The sequence below is a fragment of the Amblyomma maculatum genome, chromosome 1 (genome assembly GCF_055883805.1).
Source record: "Amblyomma maculatum isolate TAMU_Amacu chromosome 1, ASM5588380v1, whole genome shotgun sequence".
Classification (NCBI taxonomy): domain Eukaryota; kingdom Metazoa; phylum Arthropoda; class Arachnida; order Ixodida; family Ixodidae; genus Amblyomma; species Amblyomma maculatum.
The window spans coordinates 298,633,799-298,661,268 of NC_139344.1; the positions used below are offsets into that span (position 1 = coordinate 298,633,799).

At 46.5% G+C, this 27,470-nt stretch overlaps 1 protein-coding gene across 1 annotated transcript in view; it reads left to right on the plus strand.

Moving 5' to 3' along the window:
• HPS1 (Hermansky-Pudlak syndrome 1 protein) overlaps positions 1-27,470 on the plus strand; it is a 117,803-nt gene that overhangs the window by 42,091 nt on the left and 48,242 nt on the right. Inside the window, exon 7 of the mRNA XM_084591641.1 lies at positions 25,876-26,004. Within this exon, the coding sequence (XP_084447767.1) occupies positions 25,876-26,004 (129 nt within the window). The remainder of the gene's footprint in view (positions 1-25,875; positions 26,005-27,470) is intronic.

Below are 27,470 nucleotides of genomic sequence, written 5' to 3' on the forward strand. Positions count from 1 at the left end.
GTGCTCAACTGTTGAGGGCAAGGGTTCGGTTGTGGCAGCGATGGTTGCTGGAGGCCAAAATGCATGGTCTTTGAAGCTACTGGTGCCCTGTGAGTCTCCTATGACTAGGAAATATCTTTGTCAGTTGTTACTTTGTAATCCCGTCTTGTTGATATATAAAAGAAACACTCAAAAATACTTTCCATATTTCTCATATTGTTCCTTTAATGTTATTTTTTTGCTCTTGTCACATTTTGTTGTCGTTCTGATTTTTTTTTACATCTTCTGAAGTGCCGCTTTTAGCGTGAATACAAAATACAATAAGACTTATCTATTGTTTTTTACCTTCTCAATGGGCCTTCTTTCCACGTTTGCGGCCAGCTTTACTTTTTTTTTTTTCCCTGCACGCTGCATGCTTTGCATCACGTCAGAAAAGCCCTCAAAGCTCATGAGCGTAGTGATTAAGCCATCTCGGTAAGCGCCCTTTTATTGCCTCTGAATTTTAGCTTTGAGATTAAGGTTGCATGCGTGCCGTGATACCATTCCTTGGGATGCACAACTATAGGTTTTATTTGTGGAAGGCAGACTGGGAGTGCAGTTTCACTTTAATAGATCCGAGTTGACTATATCATGGCTTGACTGTATGTGTGTATATTATACACATATATATACAGTCGAACGCAGATATATCGAACTCGAAGGGGATCGCGAAATAGTTCGATATATCGATAATTTAATATACAGTAATCGGCTTGTGACGGCACTTACGATGCGAAAAAACGATACCATATTTGTCGTGTAATCAACCCACTCGCATAATGAACCCACCCTCCACTTTTGCACCCGAGAATTTGGAAAAAAAAAAAAAAAAAAAAGGCGTTAAAGCCATCTCGCTCGCATGCATGCGATTGAGTGATCTCAGCGACGAGCGGCAGCAATAGAGCGAAAAATTTTTAACTTGTTAGAACTGCGTCCCTCTCGCCGATCGAGCCACCGCGGCAGATCAAAACAAGGTTTCTTTGTCGCCGCGGCAGAAATTGCAAGCGTTTTCGCTTGCATGTTGATGGCGCGTGCCACTCCGTTTCGGCCCTCTCATCGACACCTCATTTCTTGGCAGCGTGCAAGATGCTGCGCAGCGATAACTTCACGGCGTGTTTATCTTTTGATATCTCCTGCGGAGCCGGGAAGCGAACTTGACAGAGTGCGCGTGATGGCTTTATTGCACAAGCCTGGATCGATTTATCACGCCGCGCTTGGGGCGGGCGTAGTCCACTGCCACAAAATCATTGGAAAGCGTGATAGTTTCAAATGCTATTCGAAGCGAAAATGCTAAAAGACGGTGTCATGATCGCAGCTGACCACGTGCTTTCGTTGATTCATACATACAAAGATAAACGCCTCCCGCAAAAAAAACAAAACAAAAAAACTTGCTTCTCAACGTCCGCAGCCGCCATATCTTACGCTACGCCGCGCGTACAACACAGCGATAAGAATGAACGACTCTCACAAAAAAAGAGAGAGAGAGATCTGCCGCCCACAGGTGCCATATCCTCGTCAGCCGCCGCGCGCAGAGGGTTCGCAACACGCGCTAGAGAAAGCGTCCGACGTTCTGTCTGAAAATGGGCTGAGCTGGCTTGGCGCATGCGTAGCGCGTGCTACTGCGAATGAAGGCTGGGAGAGAATAATGAGAGAGATAGCTCAGCAAAAGAATGTGCACACCCTTGCGCTTCGCTCTATCGCTTTTTTTTCCCTCACGTTCCCACCTGCTCTCTCTGGTTCATTCACGCACATGGCTTGCAAATGTCACCTGCTGGCGCGCGGGAAACGATAACAGCAGATGCGCACGCCTTTGGGGAATGGGCGCAACGCTGCCCTAGACCAGCCGTCGCCGAACTGTCCCCTCTCATTTCTTCCGCGCGTGGCTTGAAAAGGTCACGCGGCAAGCAGCTGAGGGTGATGCGATCGTCTTTGGGGAACGCACACTTTCCAGTGCGTGGTGCGGGGTTCGATATATCGAACCACCGGTGAAATTGAATTTGATATATGACGCGGCTTTCCTATACTTTTACATGGGATTTTCAAGGGGATATTTCGTAAGTTCGATATAACCAAAATTCGATATGTCCGGGTTTGAATGTATTGTTCACTGCGAAACTTGATTACTGTGCGTCCATTACAGGGACAGTTAGCATTTTTTGCTTCTGCAAAAACTGAGGATGTGCGTAATTCTCGAATCGATTATCAAATAGTTAGAATATCAAACTTTTTTCAGCTGAGCTAAACAAACGCCTTCAAGGGACCAGGAAAATGTTATCGAATTTTAAAAAAACAACTGCCAAGAACCATTTGAATCACGGTAATTTTATGTGAAATGGATGTCTGTGAGGTGCTTTGCACACACTATCAGGACCAGTCGTCTCATTTTGAGGATGTGCGGTGAAGCATTCTCAAAACTCATAGCACATAGATGTAAGAAAGGGAATTATGCATAGGTGTTCCATCCTAAATAGAACTGAAAGACCAGTGATGTAAACGACCTGACTGGCATGTGACGGGATGTTGTGAACTTAGAGAAGTGAAATATGTTGCTAGGCTCTATTTTGGCTATTGGAGATCTCTGATCATCTTTGCACCTGAGCTGTGTGGGTGCCACCGTTCCAAGCAATTCATGTTCGGGAAGGTCAATTTGGACAATCACTGGCTTCGGGGGTCGCGCTTTGATCCGAATAGGTGGGCTCTGCGGCTGTGGCACTGCACACGTCGCTAACATGCTTACCTTCCTAATGTAGGCTCTCGTCCAAATCATCACTTGTGGTCTCCTGCTGGCCATCACTCTTGCTACCATGTAACATCGCTGTATCACCCAGCATCCCGCAGGGATCTGTGCTCGCCCTTCTGTTTTTAATCTACATAAATGACCTACTTCTTCATGTACACTGTCAGATAAAAATGCTCGCCAGCGACTGCGTAATCTATCAGAAAATTACTAACATCTCTGATCTAATAGCTGTACAGCATGACCTAATCAAAGTTCAAGAATTATGCAATCGCTGGTTAATGACTTTAAATGCCAGGAACTGCAAACTCATCCCTTTTACGTGCCAGCATTACTTTACCCCCTTCTTTTTTCATATGAAAATGCCAGCTCTTCTATAGAAACCATATAAGTACAGTAGAATCTCAATGATATGAATTCCAAGGGAGCACGCAAAATATTCGTATCATCCCGAATTCATATGATCCAAAACAAGCCAACTTCAACATGAGAATGGACATAAAAATGAACCAAATTTTATTATTGTGAATTCCGACCAAAAAAGTCCGTAATGCTTGTCTGCACTTTTTTGCCGTTGATGTCACAGACAAGCCCATCCTGAAATGCATAAAACCGTGCAGCGGTTTCATCGCTCACACTGCTGGCACTTGCCGCAGAATGTCCAGAGTGTTGAGTATCTGCCGTTGACGGCGGTTGATCACACTCGTTAGCATCTTCACCGTTGCTGTCAAGCTCATGTTCGCCATCATCTGCTTTGCTGGCCAAGTCTTTAATAGACCTTGGTTGATCACACTCACATCACACTCACATCGCTCACACTGCTGGCACTTGCCGCAGAATGTCCAGAGTGTTGAGTATCTGCCGTTGACGGCGGTTGATCACACTCGTTAGCATCTTCACCGTTGCTGTCAAGCTCATGTTCACCATCATCTGCTTTGCTGGCCAAGTCTTTAATAGACCTTAGCCCTCAGGTCGCGATGTCGTCTGCAGTAACGAAGTCTTGAGCTGAAGCTTGAGATTCCAGGCTGTCCCAGCCATCAATCGTTAAATCTTCATCTGGCTCTTGATAATCTCCCGCCGAAGCCGCATGAAGTCTGATGGCAAATCCGCACTTTCTAAAGCAGTTCGAGATTGTCTCTGCAGTTACGTTATCCCACGACATGGCTAGAAAGCGCAAAGCATCCAGGAGACTAATCCGCAAGTTGGCTTCTGCACGGTGAATTTTCACCAGCAGACGCCTCACTAGAAATCCTTTAAAATAATGTTTTACATTTGGAATTATCCTAGCGTCCAGTGGCTGCAGACGGCTGGTAGCGTTCGCTGGGAGGGACTATCTGTCACGTTATTGAATTGAATTTCCTTTTTCATTCATTTCATTTCTGCGACATGTCGGCAGAAGCGAACGCTTGCGTCCTTGTCATGTTTTGGCAGTTCCCATCACAGCGAAGAACACAAAGAAGCAGTGAACGGAGAACGAGAATTGCGGCGGCAGCAGCCAAAGGCACAGGCTTCCCGGGAGCAGCCGGCGGGACAACTTTTCGATAGACCAATGAGCTACCATCAAAGGGGTAATGTACACGACCAGGCACTTGACTCGCCTTGGCCGTCCTTGGCTCGTCGGGTTGCTACAGGTTACGAAAGGTTTGTGGGGGTAGTGTGGCTAGCAAAGGTGGAGAGAGAGGCAGCGGCCATGGCGGGTACCCTCTCCCCCCTCTGACTGCCATCGATGGCTTGGTTTGCGCGTTCATACAATGATCGTTCGTATCATTCATGGCGGGGGGTGGAGAGGAGTCCGCGGCGGCTGCGGTGGGTATGTTCCCCTCTTGAGACTAGCCGCACTAGCCCGCTCACATGCGCCGCTGGTTTGTGCGTTCGTATCATCTGTGGCGGGTTCAGAAACTGTTCGTATCGCCCCAAATCTTAATGTAGTCTGTACTTTGTAGTCCATTCAAAGCATCCTTAAAATTTGTATCAACCTTAATCATATCGTCGAGATTCTACTGTATCTTGTAATCACTCTCTGCTGTGATCTGTCTTGGTGCACACTCATAACTAACATCATATCATCTGTAAACAGGTCTGTTTTAGGCTTGATAAAACGTCGCTTACGTCACGTGCCCCAATAAGTAAAACTTCTCGCATATAAAACACTCGTCTGATCAAAACTTGAGTACTTCAGTTCAATCCGAAACCCACCTCAGATATACCTAACAAATGTGCTCGAATCAGTTCAAAACCATGTTATTAATTTCGTGCATCATGCATACTCATATTCCATCAGCGTTTCATCTCTGAAGGAAAATTCCAGCCTTGAAAGCCTCTCACTTCGTCACCGCATTGCCAGCCTTTGCCTTTGCGCAAAATTCTAAATAGTTCACTCCGTCGGGCACCTTACATTGTTCATCGCACTCACATACCTCATTGCACTTCGCATCCATTTCAAATAACTCAGCCTGTGGCTCGCACAAAAACTTTTTCAGGGTCTTTCTTTTCCCTGAGAGATGTGGACTGGAATGCCCTTCTCCACGAAGTCGCCGCCCTGACATGCCCATCTTCATTTCTTGAAGCCGTAAAAATCCATTTTCAAAGACAATGACCTGTGCTTGTATTTTTTCGTATATATATATATATATATATATCTGTAACCTCACCCCTTACGTGATACCTCCAGAGTGAAGTCTTTAAGAAAATAAAGTGAAGAATTACGAGCGTCTGACGTCATTGATTTACATGGGCACCATTTGGGACCATGCTCCTTGTTCAAATTATCTGAATTTTTGAATTAAGGGGGTTCGAATGAGAGATTTCACTGTATTTCGTCTTTCTTGTAGTTATATGCAAAATATATTGAATATTCAGTCATCCAAATACTAGGTATTCGGTTCACGAATTGAATACGTAATTTGATAACTTGTTATTCGAGTCGTATTTGATTATTCGAGTATTCGCACACCCCTAGCAAAACGTTTGAGAATTCACATCTATCCTAGCACTTAATTGTCACTGCAAATATTGCAAGGTTCAACTAGGTAAATGTGTGGCATTGTTAGCCTAGTAATATTTTTGCAGTTCAGTCAAGAGCTGTAAGATTTCAGCGTTGAGAAGGACGAAAAGGAATAGGAAGCGTAGGAGTGTGGGGCTCAAGTAGCAGTGTGAGCGCCATGTTGGGATTTCAACCTCAGTAAAGAACGGCTAGCATCGGCTGACGTGCCTTCCCTCTTCTACAATTGATGGTGCCGAAACCCGGGAGGTTATTGTGAGCTCCGCCATCAATCCTTTCTGGAGGTTACCAGGAACAACGCATCGACCCTCCTGGAAGGCTTCCAGGAACCTCCAAGAGAAAAAAGAGGAATGCCCTTCTTACACCAGCAGTTTTTCTGACTTTCTGACTAGCATTGGCTGTTGTGCCTTCTTCAGGGGTGGAAGTGCTACTCCAATTGCTCCATTCTGCTCCAAACTGCTTTCCCGACTCTATCCTGCTCCAAAATACAATATTGCTCTAAAACTGCTCCAAACTGGCTGTTTTGATGTTCTGCCATCAAATTTAGGAGAACACTGGAACAATGTCATTGCACCCGTGGCAAAGATATAACACATCATCTTGCACAGGATTAATACAAATGAAATTCTTGTAAGGGAACGAAGCATGGGGCATAATATTTATTCGCAAGTAAATTTAGTATGAGCCACCAGCGATTGAAGATTATTGCGAAAAAATGTACTTTGCATGTAATGCAGCACCTCCTCTCAATCTTTTGAATTGCCAGTGGAGAGAAGCGAAATCAGCAAGCAAAGCAGGTAGTGCAGACTACTGTGAGCCACTAGGAAGAAAACTTGTCCCAACTGCAAAAACTGCATGAGTTATTCTAACGGTTCTGCTGTGAAAACGAGCAGGTACTTCACCATCGAGCCTCTTTGTCAGTGAGAAGCTTGCCAGGCCTAAGGTAGACAAAACCATTCTTGAAGCGTTGTGGGTAGGTACGCCAAACTTTTCAATCACTAGGATGCTTCTCAAGAGTGCTGGAAAGGCATACAGTGTTCATCGCCAAAATATTAAAAATGAGTCCCAGCACTGCTCAAGCAAAGAATGATGAACTATTGGCCGGTGGCATGGAAGTAAAAGAGCTGTAGGATGGAAAGACTACCCTTCAATGCCATTTATCTATATCCCAAAGCTGCTCCAAAATTCCTGAGCCTGCTTCCACCTCTGTTAAGACCTCCGCCATATTTACAAATGGACACGACAATAGAGGTTGTGCTGCAGTCTGCAATCCCACAGTAGGCAAAAAGCACGGGAGCAGCAGTGGCGCCAAGCTTGTCAAGGCGTGTTATAGTGGTCTGGTGCCTTTTTGACATACGAAATATCCATGTGCTCAGTAGTTTATCAGCCCAGGCATAGGATCAAAAGGGATCATGTAATACGCATATCTGGAGGCTTTAAGGTGTATTCTAAATAAATAAAATAAAATATATGTGCACAAGATAGGGAGTGGAAATGTCATGCCCATTAATATGAACTCCAAATTAGTATTGCTGCTAGAGCGCATCGAAGTGGTAGACTCGACATTTGTATCTATCAAGTCAAAACAGATAAAAGCATTAGGTCAGACTAGATGTTCACTATTGAAGCTGACCAGCAAGTGTTACGTCTGCAGGTAGTCTTTTCCAAGCTTTTGCTAAGGTCGGCCTGTGTTATATTGTTACGCCGCATAGCGGCGCACTGAGAAGCAGCAGAAGCGGAGGAAGCGAGGCGCGCGCAGACTGATCCGGGTTTTCTGAGCCATATGCGTCCGTCCTTCATGCGAAGTTCACCTGTATTAAAACCATTTCATCCGTTACATTTGGTGCTAGGCGCGGGGTAAAAACGTTCTGGATCCGCAAGTACCTTGTCGCAGCCGTCGTGTTGCTAGTTTGCCACCTTTATCTCCTCAATAGTACCTTTTAATGGCTACCACCCGCACGACACAGACTCATGAACAGCGACCTGAAGAGACGACGGCCTTTTCCCGCCAGCGAGAGCCGCGTACGTTCCACGGTGAGCCCAAAGATGATGTTGAGGAATGGCGAAAGATGCAGCAAGTACAACCGCTAGAACTCAATCGCACGTCTGTACAATGTTGTTTTCTTCCTCACTGGCATGGCTCTGACTTGGTTTGATAACCACGAAGAAATCCTGACGACCTGGGACGGATTCGTTGAAGAAATTACGAAGTCCTTTGGGGATACCCTTGCAAAGAAGGAACGCACTGAGCATCAGCTTTCCCAGAGAGCCCAGCTACCCGGTGAGACATGCACACGTTACATCGAGGAAATATTGAAACTTTGTCGCATTGTAAACCGGCAGATGTCAGAAGAAGACAAGGTAGGGCACCTTCTCAAAGGGATTGCTGAGGATGTGTACGACCTACTTATTTCGCGGGACACCCTTGCCACAGTAGCAGATGTCTTCAAGCAGTGCCGGGCATTTCAGGCGTTAAAGGCACGTCGGATAGCGCCCAAATTTGGCCGTCTTTCAAATGTGACAACTGTTGCCGGTATCGACATTCTGGAGGCTGAAGACATCGCTTCTATGGTCAGGAGGATTTTACGCGAGGAGCTGGATATTCAGCGGCAATGTATAAATTTCAATGTACCTTACCAGCCCACATCGAGGTCCGTATCATCATGGGAACAATGCACGTCATGGGCTGCACAAAATAACAGCAAACCATCTTACAACAACGGCGTGGAGCGGACCCTGCAACCAACATCGCATCCTTATTTCCAGCAGCATCCAGCCCATCCAGACAAAGTGCCTCGTGGTGCTCCTCGTCGTGCTTCTGTCGCCCCGTCTCGGCCTCCAAGGGATCCTGAAGTGAACTACCAGAGCCGCCAGCCACCCGTATGTTACAGCTGGGGGGGCAGCGGACATGTCTTCCGCTTTTGCCTGCGTCGTCAAAGTACCCGACCCCCTGTCCAACGAGCACCGTGCTTCACGAATGGTGCCCAGTGGGAGCAGCAGCCACCTGCTACCTTCTATCGGCCCTCTTCCCCTCAACGCCACGCACGGAATGACTCCCCTGTGTCCGATCACAGCATCACTCCCCCACCTCAGCGACAACCCCGTTCGCCATCCCCACGTCGCCGCTTTGTTTCTCTATCGCTGGGAAACTAGGTGGTGCGACAGATGGAGGTAAGGTCACCGGACGGTCAGTTTCACGCATACCTCTACCTATCGTCATGCTAAAGAACAAAGTGTCAGTGTGTGTAGACAATGTTAAAACGGATGCTTTGGTTGACACTGGTGCCGCTGTGTCAGTTATGAGCCTTTCATTTAAGAACCGCCTTCGACAGAAAGTTATGTTTGTGTGGGACAAAAATACTATGTTTTGTGGAGTTGGGGTGAAACTTTAGTTCTGGTTGGCCTGTGCTCAGTTTCAGTTGTAATTGGTGACGAGTGCTATAGGACAGAATTCGTTGTATTGAGACATGCCACGCATGACGTTATCTTGGGTGTTGACTTTTTGCGCGAGTGTGGTGCGACTTTAGACTTTAGTGCCGGTGAAATTTGTTTGCAGCCGAACATTATCCCCGCATTAGTAGATAACATGTCTCAGAGTCATCGAGGAGTTCTCGCCTTGAAGGAAGATGTGCTGCTACCTGCGATGACGGCGACGTTTCTCCCCGAAAAGTCATCTGAGTCCTTCATGGGTAAACATTCAATAGTCGTCGAGCCAGATGTCTCGATTGGAGCAAAAACAAATGTTTTGGTGCCACGCTCCGTCGGGGAGGCGGAGGATGGTTGCGCATACCTCTGGGCTGTGAACGTGTCAGAAGAGCCTGTTCGTCTTCTGGTTTGACACTCGCGAGATTTGAGAATTGTGTGACTCATACCGTTGGAATTATTTCCGATTGCAGAGGAGCCGCAAAAGACAAGTCTGAATATTGTGCTGAGTTTGAGGGTATGGTCAACAAATCGCTCTCATCTAGTGAACGTCGTATTCTGCAAGACATTTTGACAACTCATGCCCAAGTGTTCGACTTTGCCTCAAGTGGATTGGGTAGCCATTTCCCAGCTTCTCGGCTACAGCACAGAATTAACACAGGAAACGCACCCCCTATTCGCCAAAAACGAGTCTTCCCAGCAGAGCGCAAGATAATTCAAGAACAGGGGGGCGAAATGCTGCACAAAGGAATTATCCGAGAATCTTCCAGTCCGTGGGCCGCACCTGTGATCCTGGTGCGAAAAAAAGTCAATTCTTGGCGATTTTGTGTAGACTACCGTCGTTTGAATGTGGTAACAAAGAAAGATGTATACCCGTTACCTCGCATTGATGACGTTGTCTACTGTCTGCATTCGGCGTCATATTTCTCCTCTGTTGATTTGCGATCTGGCTATTGGCAAATTCCTCTACATTCATTCAACCATCACATCACATCACATCACATCACTTTAATACCTTAAAGACCCTCATTAGAGGGTATTACATAAGGGGTGGGGCGCACAGAAATGAAAAACAGAATTGGTAACATATATGTGTAAGCAAGTTATACAAATACAAGATTTTCACTGCGCAAGTACACGTGTGATTTGATCAAGAAATAAAGATGGACATGTGATAGCAGCAAGTTCTCGGGGAAGGCCATTCCAGTCGTTGGCAGTCCGGGGGAAGAATGATGAAGAAAATGTAGTGGTGCGGGCGCGAGGTCGGGACACTTGCTGCTGATGACCGGTGCGGAGGGAGATACGTGGTGGGGGTGCGCAGATGTAAGGTTCCTGTCGTAGCTCGGAGCAAAAAAACTTGTGAAACAAACATAAACTAGCAATGTAGCGACGATGGGCAAGGGTAGATAGGTTGGACTGTGATTTTAAGGATGATATGCTGAGAGAAGACTGCTTTTGTAACACCAGAGGGTTTATACGAATTTAATGTAATGCCCTTTGAATTATGCGACGCTCCCACGACGTTCGAGCTATTTATGGATGCTATCCTTCGTAGCCTCAAATGGGAAATATGCATGTGTTACCTTGATGCTGTTATCATTTTGGAAAGACCTTCCAAGAGCACAATGAGAGGCTCCATAAAGTTCTGAATGCATTGGCAAAGCGGGCCTCATTTTGAATTCGAAGAAGTGCCATTTTGTAGAGCGACAAACTTTATTTCTTGGGTTCCTCGTCAACCAGGATGGTATCAGGCCGGATCCGCAGATGATTGCTGCAGTATGCGACTTCGAAACTCCACGCACCCTGAAAAGTCTTCGGAGCTTTCTTGGCCTCTCTTCTTACTTTTGTCGCTTCATTGCTGGTTTTGCGCAACTTGCCCACCCCCTTACTTCTCTACTGCACAAGGATTCGCAATTTGTGTGGACCCCAGAGTGCGAATCCTCTTTCAATCTGCTCAAGTCTTCTCTAACTTAGCACCACTGCTGCGCCACTTCGACCCTTCTGCTGTGACGGAGGCTCACACTGACGCCAGTGGCGTTGGTCTTGGGGAGGTGCTTGTGCAGCTGCATAGTGGGGCTGAACACGTTGCATATGCCAGCCGCACGTCGACAACTACACAGTTACCGAATTGGAGTGCCTCGCAGTTGTGTTCGCTGTGCACAAGTTCCGACCATACCTATATGGACGCTACTTACCATAGTTACTGACCACCATTCGCTATGCTGGCTCATCGGAATTCGTGATCCATCTGGTCATCTGGCGCGCTGGGCATTACGCCTACAAGAATACAACTTTGGTGTTGCGTACAAGAGTGGATGACATCACAGTGATGCAGACTGCTTCGACGGGTGTTTAGCCTCAATCGCGTTGACGTTTCCTAGTATGGCGACCTTTAGGCGAGAACAACGCAACGACCGGTCACTACAGCCTCTTATACAAGAGGCAGAAGGAAGAGCAGAGTCAACGCAGTTTACTATCGAAGATGGTGTTTTGTTCAAGAACTACTCAGTTGACGGTGCTGCCCTCCTTTTGGTCGTCCCAAAAAGTCTCCGTGCACAAGTTTTGCATGCCATGCATGATGATATTACCTCTGGACATCTAGGCTTCTGTTGTACCCTGCACCGAATTCCCTGCACCCAATTCGCCAGCATTTTTATTGGCCACAAATTTATAAGACCACCAAGCAGTATGTTGCGACGTGAAAAATGCCGACTTGAGGCACGCACCACCACGCTGGCCGGACCTTTACAACCCATCAAGCCACCTACCTCACCTTTTGAAAAGATTGGAATTGACCTGCTCGGTCCTTTTCCAAAGACTGTAGAGGGCTGCCGCTGGGTTATCGTCTGTGTTAACTATCTTACCGATACGCGGAGACCGCTGCTCTCGCTACCGCAAAGGCTGCTGATGTGCCGTCATTTCTTTTGCATTCCGTTATTCTTTGCCATGGCACACCCCGTATTATTATAAGTGATCGGGGTCGGCAATTCACTGCTGATGTCGTGGAAGAAATGCTCCGACTTTGTGGTTCACACTACCGACACTCGACACCGTATCATCCGCAGACCAACGGTCTCACCGAGCGCACCAACCGCACCTTGACAACCATGCTGTCCATGTACGTCTCGTCGGACCATCGCAACTGGAATGCAGCACTACCGTATGTGACATACTCTTATAACACTGCAAATCATGAAGTTACCGGCTATTCTCCTTTCTATATACTCTATGCAAGAACTCCCCACGTTTTCTTTGACACCATCTTCCCATTTTCCCCCAACGATGATGCGTCTGTTTCCCAGACACTATGCCGTGCCGAAAAAGCCCGTCGTATAGCCCGCTTACGCACACTGGCTTCTCAAAGCTGCTCGAAAGAACACTACGATCTGCATCATCGTGCAGTTGCTTACTCCCCGGTAGACTGCGTATGGCTTTGGACGCCTATTCGCAAGAGAGGATTATATGAAAAGTTTCTCTGCCAGTACGATGGCCCCTTCGTCGTGTTGGATCAACTGAATGACGTGAATTACGTCATCGCCAAAGTCACGACGGATAACCGCCGTTCCCGCAAGACACAAGTTGTTCACGTGGCTCGCCTGAAGTGCTGCCATCTTCGATCTGCCTAATTTTCTCGAGGACGAGAGTCGTTTGCCCAGGGGGAATTGTTACGCCACGTAGCGGCGCACTGAGAAGCAGCAGAAGCAGAAGAAGAAGAAGCGGAGGAAGCGAGGCGCGCGCAGACTGAGCCTATGCGTCCGTCCTTCATACGAAGTTCGCCTGTATTAAAACCATTTCATCTGTTACAATATCATCTTTACATGATTGACCATTTGACTTATCAGAAATGAGTGCGAAGTTGGAAAGGCATTGAACTTGCATAAAAAGGAATCGGATTAGATTTTGCATTTCAGAAAAAGAATTCTGCAATTATCAAAGGCGTTTGACCTTAGAAATGTGCTCCAAAACATAATTCTCCAAAACTCTCGTTTTGTTGCTCCAAAGCTGCTCCAAAATTGCTTTACTACTGCTCCCAAAGCTGCTCCAAAATGCTCGAGCCTGCTTCCACCCCTGCTTCCTTTTTCTACACTTTATGGTGCCGAAACCCGAAAGGCTATCGTGAGCTCCGCCATCGATCCTTTCTGGAGGTTACCAGGAACAACGCATCGACCCTCCTGGAAGGCTACCAGGAACCTGCAAGAGAAGAGGAATGCCCTTCTTACACCAGCCGCCTTTCTGACTCCAGCTGGTGCCCAGCGTGCTTTACGTACCCAGCTGTGGAATGAGGTTGCTCAATTCATCGAATCGGGCGCTGGCACTCTGCTCGCCTTCAGGCAGTTTCAGGAGCACCTCGGAGTGTGCAACGATGGCCTGCGATCCCTCAACAAACAGCTAGAGACATTTTTTTCGGACGAGGAGGTAGGAGAAGAATTCACATTAGTTTTACAGTATGAAGACTCAGCAGTAGAAATTTTGATTCTACTCCGTCACTACATCGATGGTTTGCAAGTGCCACCTTCTGTTGTGCATGCTCCTAGTCATACTACCGACACTTGTAGTGAGATCCCGACGGCAGGCAGTCAACCTACTGCGATGGGTGCTGCTGAACAACCACACAGAGTTGGTTCTCGTCTGCCGAAGCTCGATTTGCTCCGCTTTGATGGCAACATGTTCCACTGGCCAGTCTTTTCCATCATGCCGTCCATACTAACTCAGACCTGAGCAACATAGATAGTTTTCATTACTTGAAAAGCTTGCTCAGTGGAATGGCGGCACAAGCAATCGAGGGCATTAAAGTGTCAGAAACCTCATACGGTGACGCCATCAGCATATTAAAGACCAACTTCGGAAATCAACAGATTGTTATTCAGCAGTACTTGGCCAACCTCCATACACTTTAAGCCCGTCAAGTCTCCTACCAATGTGATTACGTTACGCAGTCTTCTAGACTACATCAACATAGAGGGTTGCATGTGCTCGATGTGCCTGAGTTATCTTACTCTGCCATGCTGGTAGAGATTCTTGTAAAAGTAATACCGAGTGAAGTCGTGATAGACTACTACAGGCGGCAAAGCATTGAACCAAATGACAGCGCACAGCAGTTGGCAGAAACGGAGCCTCAACGGTTGCTAGAATACCTACGTATCGAGGTGGACGCTCGAGAACTGTATCCATTCTTCACGGCAAACAGCTACCACTGCAAACGGCGTCAACTTGCGTGGCGCGGCTAATGATGCAACAAGTTACATGCAGACACAAAACTGTTGCAAACGTTTAGAGCATGGTTGATTACAGAGAGCCACTCTTTTTACCTCAGAGGCATTTTTGATAACGGTAGTCAATGAACGTTCATTAGAACCGACGTCTCACGGAAATCAGGACTACGGCCCGTGAGGACTATAAATTAGGCCATAATAGCGTTCGGGACAGCTACGGAATCATGCCCACGCAAGCTCAATTGGGTGCGCCAATATGACAACATCAAACAAGAAATCGAGGCCATAGAAATTCTGTTTATTTGTGACACACTGGCTAAAGTTCCTGGCATACACATGTTTGTTAAACAGTTGGTTGGTGCGAAGAAATGTCTCGCTGACGCGATGGGTTTTCCCCGCCTGAATGACAGCAAAGGCATCAATGGGACAGACCAACTTTCCAAGTTCCTTTTAAATGAAGTCTGTTCCCATGACCAGGCAAATAGCCTCGCAGCCTTTAATATGTGATGGAGGCATTTTATCTCAAGTAGGGACTGTCTGCGGGTTACTAACGAGCTCTGTCGACTCAGAAGTTTCGAACACATTCTACCGTTTCTGAGAGCTGGACAGCATTGGCATATGTGACCCTTCAAGTAGCGCTTGCCAAGACAGCGTAGTTTTAGAGAATTTTCCCAAGACCATCCAGCTGAGAAATATGCGATATGAAGTCACACTTCCAGAGAAGACCTTGGTTGTTCACCTCAGTGACAAGCGTTCGGTGGCGCCCACTCTACTGTACAGCTTGGTTCAAAGCCTTGGCGTTGTTGCCGACTTGCTTCACCAGTACGACGCAGCAGTCAGGCAATATCAAGTGGACGGGTATACAGGGAAAGTACCGTACGAGCAGTATCTCTGAGTGAAGATTTATTCAGTTCAGTTCAGTCATTCAGTCATGTCCGACTCTTCGTGACCCTATGGACCATATCACGCCATGCTTTCTGGTCTCTCACTGTCTTCCTTACATCACATAACTTCATCTCCAGCGCCTCGAGGATACCATCTAACCATCGAGTTCGCTGCCTACCCCTTCTCCGGTGACCCTCAACCTTTCCCAACATCAAATCTTCCTCCAGCGACTCCTCTCTTCTCATCAGATGACCAAAGTAGCTGAGCTTTAACTTTAGAATTTGACCCTCCAATGAGCAGTCAGGGTTTATGGTCGACAATATCGACTGATTTGATCTTCTGGCCGTCCAAGGAACTCTCAAGAGTCTCCACCAGCACCACAATTCAAACGCGTCAATTCTTCGGCGGTCAGCTTTTTTCACAGTCCAACTCTCGCATCCATACATCACAACTGGAAAGACCATAGCACGAGTTATACGGATCTTGGTTGGCAATGTAATGTCTCTGCTCTTTACTAGGCGGTCAAGGCTAGCCATGGATCTCTTTCCCAGAAGCAGGCGTCTCCTAATTTCATGGCTACAGTCTCCTTCCAGGGTAATCTTGGAGCCCAAGAAGAGAAAATCTGTCACAGATTCCACTTTTTGTCCCTTGATGCTCCAGGACCTGATAGGGCAAGACGCCATGATCTTTGTCTTTTTAATATTCAGCTTACGCCCAAACTTCTCACTGTCTTCTTGTACGCGCATCAGAAGTCTCTTGAGTTCCACTTCACTTTCTGCCATTAAAGTGGTATCGTCCGCATATCTGAGGTTGTTGATACGTCTTCCAGCAATCTTCACTCCAGCTGAAGACTCGTCCAGACTGGCCTTCCTCATGATGCACTCAGCATATAGGTTAAATAGGCAGGGCGACAGTATGCAGCCTTGTCTCACTCCTTTCTCAATCGGAAACCAATCAGTAAGACCATGCCCAGTTCTGACTGTGGCCTCTTGCCCTTCATACAGGTTCCTGAGGAGACAGATGAGGTCAATTGGAACTCCCAGATCTTGGAGAGCTTGCCACAATCTGCTGTGATCTACGCAGTCAAACGCTTTCGCATAATTAATAAAGCAGAAGTAGATGGGTTTCTGGAACTCTCTTGCTTTTTCCATGATCCAGCAAAGGTTGGCAATCTGGTCTCTAGTTCCTCTGCCCGTGCGAAACCCAGCTTGCACGTCCGGAAACTCCCGATCCACATACTGCTGCAGCCTACCTTGGAGGATTTTCAACATCACCTTGCTAGCATGCGAAATAAGCGCGATTATGCGGTAGTTGGAGCAATCTTTGGCACTGCCTTATTTTGGGATGGGGATGTAAACTGACCTCTTCCAATCCTGTGGCCACTGCAGGGTTGTCCAAATTTGCTGACATAATGTATACATAACGTTAACAGCGTCATCATGGTTGAGGTTTTGAAGCAACTCAGCTGGAATGCCATCAATTCCGCTAGCTTTGTTCTTAGCAAGGCTGGCTAAGGCCCATTCAACTTCACTGTTCAGGATGCCCGGATCGAGATCAGTAATCACAACCATCTTATGTTGGGTTTGCACATCCAGGTCCGTCTTGTACAGTTCTTCTGTGTATTCCTGCCACCTCTTCTTTATCTCTGAGGCTTCAGTGAGATCCCTGCCTCGTTTGTCCTTTATCATGCCCATCTTAGCACAGAAGCTTCCTTTGATATCTTTGTCTTATACAGAGCCCTTGTGTTCCTCAATTGGCTGTTGTCCTCAACTGTTTGGCACTGTATGTTCAGGACGGCATTCTTATCTCTTTTTGCTATTTTCTGAAAATCCGCATTGATAACCTTGTATCTTTCTCTTTCCCCCATAACTTTTGCCATCCTCCTTTCCTCAGCTATTTGCAAAGCCTCTTCAGATAACCAGTTTGCTTTCTTGCATTTCTTTTGCTTTGGAACTACCTTAGTAGCAACTTCTTGTATTATATCACGAACATCAGTCCACATCTCTTCAGGCTCTTCACGAACATCAGGATTTCAGGCTTGAAATCGATTCCTCACTTCCACAGCATATTCTGATGGAATTTGTCCAGATCATACTTGAAAGGCCTTCTAGTTTTCTGCGTTTTCCTCAATCGAAGTTTAAATTTGGCAACAAGAAGCTGATGATCGGTGCCACAATCGGCCCCAGGCCTTGTTTTTACTGCTTATATAGCGCTTCTCCATCTCTGCTGGCAAAGAATATAATCAATCTGATTCCTGTACAGATCGTCCGGTGAAGTCCATGTGTACAGGCGCCTCTTGTGCTGTTGAAAATGAGTATTCGCTATGGTCAGGTTGTTTTCTTGACAAAACTCTACTAGCCTCTGCCCAGCTTCATTTGGCTCACCAAGACCGAACTTGCCTGTAATTCCGGATATTTCTTCACTCCCCACTTTAGCATTCCAGTCTCCTATGAAAAAAAGGGCATCTGATGATGGAGTGGGGTCTAAAAGGCATTGCAGGTCAGCATAAAATCTCTCAACGTTAGCTTCTTCAGCAGTAGGGGTTGGTGCATTGACTTGGATAACTGTTATGTTGAAAAGATGACCTTGGATCCGAAGTGAAATCATTCGGTCATTTTTGGGGTTTTACCCTAGCACTGCTTTGCCCATTCTTCTGTTTACTATGAGAGCGACCCCGTTCCTTCTCCTGGATTCGTGCCCACAATAAAAGGCGTAATGGTTGCCGGAATTAAATTCTCCCGTTCCAGTCCACTTGAGCTCGCTGATACCCAAGATATCAATGTTCAATCTGTCCGCTTCTCACTTGACGACATCCAGTTTACCTTGCGTCATAGATTTTACATTCCATGCTGCAATGTGATATATCTCCTTGCAACATTGGACTTTCCGGTCGCTTCCCGACACATCCACAACTGAGCGTCCTTTTGGCTTTAGCCAGCCGCTTTATTCATCCTGGAGCTACTAGGAATCACCCTTTGTTCATCCCCAGTAACATGTGGGACGCCTTCCAACCTGGGGGGCTCATCTTCCGGAGCCATATCATTAATGCTATTGTGACTGGTCATAGGGTTTTCTTGGCAGGAAATACTGGAGTGGGTTGCCATTACCTTCTCCAGTGAATCACATTTTGTCAGAACTCTCTGCGTGACCTGTCTATCTTAGGTGGCCCTACAAAGCAGAGCTCACAACTTCATCGAGTTTCGCAAGCCCCTCCGCCACGACAAGGCAGGGATCCATGTACACGCCTCACAAAGCTGCAGTAATAGAATAATCTACAACAGAGCGGCTGCGCATCGTTTTGAACGCGTCGTCACACCCAAATGGTTTCTCATCAGTGAATGACTGCTCGACGAAAGCCACTTACCTCAGGGGCGGTATGGTGACAATGCTAGTGATTTTCGTACTGAATTCGATAGGCCTCACCGCTAATGTGCTAGAGGGTTTTCTGCAATTCACTTTACAGCGGCATGACCAAGATGCTGGGCGTTTTTTATGGCTTTAGCATGCCCCACTGCCCGAAAGTCATTTGCCGGCCATTCAGGAGCACAAAATTACGCGTGTGCCCTTCGGGATGACTGCAAATCCGTTTCTTTTGAGCGCAGCATTACTTCCCCATTTACAACACATTGAAGCCTCTTTACAACGTAAAGTTCCACTCTCTCCACTTGCTTCTCTCTGCTCTCCACTTGCTTCTACGTCGATGACCTCGTCACTGGTGTTTTGAGTTTCAACGAAGTTGGGGTATACGAAGAGGCATACAGTATTCTCAGCGGTGCTTGCATGACGCTAGAAAAGTGGTTTACGAATAATCCCGCACAAGACAAACACATCGATAATGATATATCACCAGATTCACCTTGTGCACTCACGAAGGTGCTTAGTGTCTTCTGGAACACCGCTTACTGGCTTCATCTAATTGCCGACGCAGTGCTACAACTGCTGTCTCGCAAATAAAACTCGAAACGTTGCATTTTACAGACCTCAGCACGCCTTTCCGATCCGTTGGGATGGGTGTCCCCATTCGGCGTCAAGATAAAGCACGTTGTTATGACTCTGGTGAGCATGACCAGGGAGCCACTTTTTCGACTATATTGGTTCAGCATTTCGAGCAGAATTATTCGAGTGACAACACGGATATCAAGCTTCATCACTAACTGTAGTTCACCGGTCACTCGTCGTACCAGTCCCCTTGATGTACAAGAACTGCGACAGGCCAAGACTGCTGCAACCAAATTCAGAAAGATGGTTTTACTATGGAGCTCTTCCTCCAACACACAAAGGGAAAACGTTTTGACGCATTTTCGAAGATGTCCCTTTCATCGATGACGCCTTTGTGCATCAGCGCCTGGCTTTTGAATGCTCCAGTGACGTCCACTGAAGTAGCGCCTCCCTGCTCCCTGGAGCTGCTCCCTGGGGAAGACCCGTCAACATGCTTTGTGGTGTTGCATATATATCGCAATGTTCTCCATGGTGGTGAGGGCGACACACTAATCAAGATTCGAAGAAGGATCCAGATAGCATGAGCTCGTCAGTGTGTCCAGGCGAAATATGTGGTGTGTGCGCCTTTTTTGCTGAAAGCAGCTGCTGCTCCGACAGCATCTCTTCCATGTGAGAGGCTGCAGAACGCTCAACCTTTCGAAATGAGAGCTGTTGATTTTCCTAATCGGTCAAAAGACCATCTAGGGACGTAGCAAAGTTTCAAATTTCTATTAGACAGTAACATGTGAAAGACTACCATGCTAGGGATAGTAGAACTGGAAGTTTATTGCCGAGAGAGCTGCCTGGTGGGGAGGGGGAAAGATTGATCAGAATCGTAAAGATGTGCCTGCGGAAAACGGTTGGAAAAGCAGATTTTGATACGCCGCAGCTGGGAACATTGCTATCTGAAACTGAAGCTGTTGTTAATTCAAGAACAATCACCTTCATTTACCCCAGTCCAAATGAGCCAGGTATTCATCACATTTAATGAAAGTAATGAGGAACTGCAACAAACAGATGTTCCTAAATCGGTCGCTCTGAACAATTCGCGAAAGCTGTTTGGCCGACTGGTGTTATCGTGGAATGTATAATGGGTAAGGATGGGATAGTCTGCTCGTACCGAATTCGTTTACAGCAAAGATGGGAGGTAGTTAGGCCTATTTGACATCCCTATCCATTAGTGGTTGTCACCTCGGGGCCGGGAGTGTATTGAAGATTTGAGTCTGACGATTGAGAACGACGAAAAGGAAGAGGAAACGTAGGCGTATGGGGCTCAAGTAGCAGTGTGAGCACCATGTTGGGATTTCAACCTCAGTAAAGAACAGCTAGCATCGGCTTGTGTGCCTTCCTTCTTCTACACGCTGCAGTGCAGTAAAGAACAGCTAGCATCGGCTTGTGTGCCTTCCTTCCTTCTACATGCTGCAGTGCTGTTCAGTGCAGTCTCATTGCTTCTGAGAAGCAAAACATTATAGCACTAATTAGTGGTTTTGATTAAATGTCCATATGATAACTATCTCACTTCCGTCCTTGCATGGCGGTGCTTTTATTTCGAGGATTAATCTGTCTATTGTTGCATGCACACTGAAGACAGGCCTTTTCCTTCAGAGCAATGAAACAATGTGAAAAGCGTTATTTCCAATGCCCATTGCACAAATAACCCTAAATGTATGCTTTGCATGAGACTGAACTTTCTGCCGGATAATTGTGGTAAAGAAATTTTCATTCCCTCAAAACTCTGTCCGAACTTAACTCTTTCAACCTGACCTTTGCAGGTCATTAGTTTGCTCAAAACTTTAAGTCCTCGAAGGAGCACAGCAGGGTTAGCAGAGCCTCTTCCAAACGCACACCCCTGAGAGAGCCGAGCGCCGGGCCTGGGGACGCTTGTACCCATTTTACCGGTGGGTGTCCGGCGGCGGGTTTCGAATTGACCACCTCCCGCAGCCGAGACTGGTGCCCAAACCTCAAAACTCTGTCCGAACGTAACTATACCCATGCACATTTGTTTGCTACGACAGGTTCATAGCTTGCACTTCAGTTTCATAAAAATGAATTGCAGAAACTCTTAAATTTTGGCAAGCGTGGCACACATCTTCCTGTCACACATAAAAAATTAGTGGCATTTCCAAAAATTTTTACACTACTCATTCGCAATTTATGCACACACGTGTATGCATGCACGCACACACATAAAAACACACACGCAGGTGCACTGCAATTTGAGCAGTTTCAGTGATTGCTGCCTTCATGTGACACTTACATTCACTGCAAAAGTACTCGCCTCGCAGTGAGTACTTGATGCGCTACATGTGAGCTCTCGTGTGCATTTTACAGTGTTACATGATCTATTTTGGGGGGAGTTACTATGCGGGATGAATCTGATAGCAGTGCTATACAGAGCGCAAAGTAGGCGGGCTTCGCCTGATGAGAAGTATGCTCACAGACAGTGCCACCTCTACAAGGCGCATGTGCCAAGTGCACACTGCTGAGAAGTAAAAAAATCAGGCCAGGGGCACCAGAAATTGGTCAGAGGTTGCATGCTTTGTTTCAGTCTACACTGATTCTACTCCTTTTTCTCCCAAATGGGAATACTCTAAGCCATGTCTCACTTGTCCATTGCATAGGGGAACAATTTGTTCGCCAAAAAATGGGCCCTAAACATTTAAGTGAACCAATGCTGCATAGGTTTCCGCAAGTGCTGCTTTGGTGTTGATCTACACCAGCAGAGCGATGGTGGCGCCACCTTAGGTCGATCTCGTGGTGGATACCAGAATTTTCAGGAAAGCCTGAATATTTAAAAATCAGCCTTTTGAAGTAAAAAGATCCCTTCTGCGGCATGCCATTGTTGGCAGGTGTTATACATCATATAAATGATGTTAACTAGTAAGTTGATCAACTAAATTTTAATAGTTTACTTTTTAACTATTACAGATGGTTGCCCAGTGGAAATTTAACTGACCATTTCTAATAGCTATATTGGTTATTAAGATTTTGAAAATTCTTGGCACTGCGGCTCGATCAATTTGAACAAGTCGCCTGTCAATGTGCAAGGGTGGTTAGGAGATCCCAGGCTGCTCAATAGCCAGGGAGTGGCTGCTATCAAATACTTCTTCGGATTGCACTGTGCTGCGGTATGACAGACGACCATTCGCCGGAGTGAAGCATGATATTTAGTTAAACTCTGTGTGCTTCTCCGTACTTCTTGGCATATAATGTAATGCGTTTACCTTGACATATGCTCTTTCGTGGGCCATCACGGTTCCTTTTCACATGCCATCTGTATATCTCGAATCATTTAATTTGCTGGATATATACTTCATACCGACATTCTAGTGGAAATCAAGAAGAAGAAATGGGCATGGGCAGGACATGTAGTGTGAAGAGAGGATAACCGCTGGTCGCTTAGGGTAACAAACTGGATTCCAAGAGAAGGAAAGCGTAGTAGCAGGGGGCGGCAGAAACTTAGGTGGGTGGATGAGGTTAAGAAGTTCGCAGGGGTCAAGTGGATGCAGCTAGCACAGAACCAGGTTATTTGGAGAATTATAGGAGAGGCCTTCGCCCTGCAGTGGGTATAGTCAGGCTGATGATGATGATGATACTGCATACGAGTCGAGGAGAGCACCCATTTTTTTGTTTCAGAAGGATTTCGGTTACTGCGTTATTCCCAGTTCACTCCCTTCTATCTACCCGCCGGGGTGGCGCAGTGGTTACGACGCTCGACTACTGTTCCCAAGGACGCGGGATCGAATCCCGGCCTCGGCGGTAGCTTTTCGATGGAGGCGAAAAGCAAGGCGTCCGTGTGCTGTGCGATGTCAGTGCACGTTAAAGAACCCCAGGTGGTCGAAATTTCCGGAGTCCTCCACTACGGCGTCTCTCATAGCCTGAGTTGCTTTGGGACGTTAAACCCCACAAACCAACCAACCAACCAACTCCCTTCTATCTTGTATTTTTCAATGTGTTTAGTGTCTTCATATAGTGAAGACACTGAACACGCATATGAAGAGCCGTCAGTGGTTCTTCTACAAAGTATTTTATGCATTTGTGCGGAGTATCAACTATCAAACTTATGTTTCCATCGTTTGCATCTTTCTTATTTCACGAGAATAAAAAGAATATTTTACCATATTGTCAGAAAACAAGTGGCCAAAGAATCATTATCATCATCATCACCATCAGCCTGACTATACCCACTGCAGGGCGAAGGCCTCTCCCATATTTCTCCACTTAACCCGGTTCTGTGCTAGCTGCATCCACTTCACCCCTGCAAACTTCTTAACCTCATCCGCCCACCTAACTTTCTGCCGCCCCCTGCTACGCTTTCCTTCCCTTGGAATCCAGTTTGTGACCCTAAGCGACCATCGGTTATCCTCTCTTCACTTTTCAGAAAATGCCGTAATGTGGCCAGATTTTTTAGATTAAGCGAGATGCTGTAATAGCCTGCTGGCCATCACCTGCAATACGGAACTGGCCCACCGCGTATAAAATCTATTCAATAAAGTTTTTACCACCATCTATTTTAGTAGAACGAACCGATATATTTTTCACCGCTGCTATATGCATTTGCTGGGATGCTACTGGGCCGTTGAGATCTCGGTGTTCTAACACAAAGACTCATTTGATACTTCATACGTCACTGACACGTCATACGTCATACCTTGCTACGTCATACGCATTTTAATGCATAACAACATTAAAAAACACCAGGCTCGAGGAAACAAAACCTTTTAGGCGCATAAGCGAACAGTTGGTGCTCTTCCTTGGTTTGTATGTATTAAATTTTTAGTGAATGAAATTATCCGCATTGGTGCAGTGGTTAGGGCGCTTGACTACTGTGCCCAAGGATGTGGAATTGATTCCCTTTTCAATAGAGGCAAAAAGCAAGGTGTACTGTGCGATGTCAATGCATGTTAAAGAACCCCAGATGGTCGAAATTTCCCTTCATTATGACGTCTCATAGTCATGAACCAAATCCAAATTGTTAGAGCTGTGTGGCTTGTGAAGAGGCACAGTGAAGGCCTCACGAGGTGCAAAAGAGTGCTGCAGTGGAATCTGAAGGAACTGCTGGAGAATGAAGGCAGCACCGGTATTCCAAGTGGCCTGGGAACCTAAATGGTGGCATCAGACGAAAGTCACGTGTGCATGTCAGACTGTGTGACAAATAGCCAAAATTTTATTACAACTGTAATAATTGCGAAGGATACCGTAAAAACCCGAATATAATACGGACCCGCATATAATACGAGCTGCAATTTAGGGGTAGCAAAACGGGGGAAAAAGTTTTCACCTGCGTATAATGCGAGCGAGGGAAATTTTTCGAAAGCCTTTATTTTCACAGCATTTCGCGCTCTTCATTTCATGGGCAATCGTCGTCTGTCGAACTTTCTTCAGAAAGTCCTTTGTTGGACATATCTTCCCATAAGAAGTAGTCTTCTGTCCTGTCGAGTGCATTGGAGATGCTGCATTTCTTAAAAGAGCGGGAAACAAGCTCCTCAGGAATGCTTGCCCAAGCATCCGCGATCCAGCTACAAATGATTGCTGGAGAAGCCCGCTTCAGTCGCCCGGAAGCAGTTACTTTGGGGTCACCCGACCTCATCCACTCCTGGTAGCACCGCTTGATAGCATCCTTAAATGATTTGTTAATACAAACGTCTAGCAGCTGTAACTGGGAATGACGATGAGTTCGGTGCGCGATTCGCGCAGTAGCCTCTTTACCGAGTCGGCCAGGTGGCAGCGAAAGGCATCTAATACAAGCAGTGATTTGAACCCCAGCAGTGCTCTGGGCCGCCGGCACCACACAGACTTGACCCAGTCAAGTACTAATGTCTCGTCCATCCAACCTTTGACCTGACACCGGATGACAACATTTTTCGGTAACTTCTCACCTTTAGGCAGCGTCTTCTGTTTGAACACAACATAGGGTGGAAGCTTGCGGCCATCCGCAGTGCAGGCCAGCATTACGGTAACCCGCGTCTTCTAATTCCCTGCCGATCGGACACAAACCTGCTTGCCGCCTCTTTCGTTCAATGTGAGCGCCGACGCCATATCGAGGTACACGGGAGTATGGTCAGCATTCCCGATTTGGCGCAGATGGAAATCGTGACCCTTCCGCTACGATATGACATGTTGCTGGAACACCACAAGCTGTTCTTCGTAGCTTGCGGGGAGTTTCTGTGAGATTAAAGTTCACCGACGTCAGCGTGAACAAAATGGCGGAGCAACAACAAACAAAAAATGAAGGCTACCGATGCCACCACTAGGTGACGCAACCTCCAAAAAAGTATTGATGATGATAATGCTGAGCAATAACGAAACCGGAACTGTGAATTTGAACCAAAAATCGTTTGGATCCGTATATAATACGAGGTAGAAATTGGACGCTACAGAATTTGGAAAAAAAACCTCTTATTATATTCGGGTTTTTACGGTAATTTATGTGCGCCAACTTTGATGCTACTTCACCGAAAAAGCCGTAGAGTCTATTTTTAAAAATGATTGGTCATGGCATTATTCAATGGCATGCTCCTTTCATGACCGCATGGGAAAGTTGTACCATATTTGCATGGTTGTAATATCCTTCTCAGGGAAACTGATATGTTCCCCTATCTCTTCTTTTTCATAACCAGGATGAGAAGCAGAAGGGGCCAATTCATAGCCTGCTGGTGTTTTTTGCCACTGCTCTTCACTCGTCTATCCCACACATTGTTCACTTGATCAGGATCACAGATGACATTCTGCTGGTTATTGTCAGTGAGGTATGAGGTTTGTTTTGTTGCTTTTGATGTTTATTCTCTTTCCATGCATCACTCGCTGGGCACATCTAACAAACCTGGTAAAATCTGGTGTTTACTTGGCTAAATTGAAATTTTGCAACATCAAAATTTGCATCTTGGATATACAGAACATTTCAGACATATCAGAGGGTAAGTTTTGAATTGTGGTAGAATTTGGTGTTATTATGTGCATGATAGGGGCGAAATAGATGTATATTTTCGATTTCACCATTATCGTTTCCCACCTGAGTTTGGAGCTTCCGATCACGTCGCCAATTCAAAGCTACATTCGGCCGCTTCAGCAGAGGGGGAGCGAGGGAAATGAGGGCAGTGGCGGGCCATGCTGGCTTTTTCGCCTTGCTTTCTCCAACAACTGAAACCTATTTCAGGATGATAGTGCGAGTGGAAAGTGAGGTGTGCCTTCCAGATCTTTCACTGAGCTGTATTTGAGTTCAGGCCGCCTAGTAGCTTCTCCCGATGTTCACCCGTTCTGGCCGACGAGCTCTGCCCCCACGCACCTTCATACACACATTCCGACGCGTGCTTTGGTACTCAACATTTCGCGTTCATGGCACAATTTTTCTGCTGGTTCTTTTTGAGGCAGCAACCAAGTTTCACTACATTGAAGGTATGATAAAATGTACTTGGTTATACTGAGGCTAAAAATACATGGTGGTCTATAGACACAAAGTTGTGAATAGCAAAATACATTGAGGTTTAACTGTAGTGATTGTCAAAGATGAACCCTGGTATTGAATGATTCCTTGTGTAAGAAAATGGATTCCTGGATGTCACCAGTCTTGATTCCCCACTTGTGGCCCTGGTGGGTATGCAATCCCTCTGTGCTAACATAAATGCCCCTCGAAGGGGACACAAGGAGCATGCGCTGCATGCGCTACGCTGTCGGGCGTTGCTGGCCATGACGCACCCCCAGTGTCTGCTTGGTTTCAGGGAACGAACATAGCAATTTATTTTTTAGGATTGCAATACAAATGACATAGTCAACGGAATATGCACATTTCAGTGTTCTACAGGTGGTTTTAATTAACATCATCATCATTATCAGCCTGATTATAAATTAAATAAATGAGGATAATGTAAGAAAGAAAACTGTTCGATACTTCTTGAGCGAACTCGACTCATATTTATAATCAAAAGAGCCATCGCTCCAGTCCGCAGTCGAAGGTCCCGTGCGTTCAGCCATCCGAAAGTAACCGTGCGCATGGAGGGCGCACTTTCGGTGGCCCGCACAACGGAGAGAAATGGCGCGTTGTGAAATCAATATGACAGAGGGGGATGGAAGGAGGCCAAAACCCCCTCCTTTGCTGCTGCTAGCTGCAGGCGCGGCAAGAGAGAGCGAAAGCAGCGATCGAGTCATGTCGACCTATTGGAGAGGCAACGGCGCGAGCCCCTGAACGTGACGCGTTGTAGCAGACATGCCAACAATA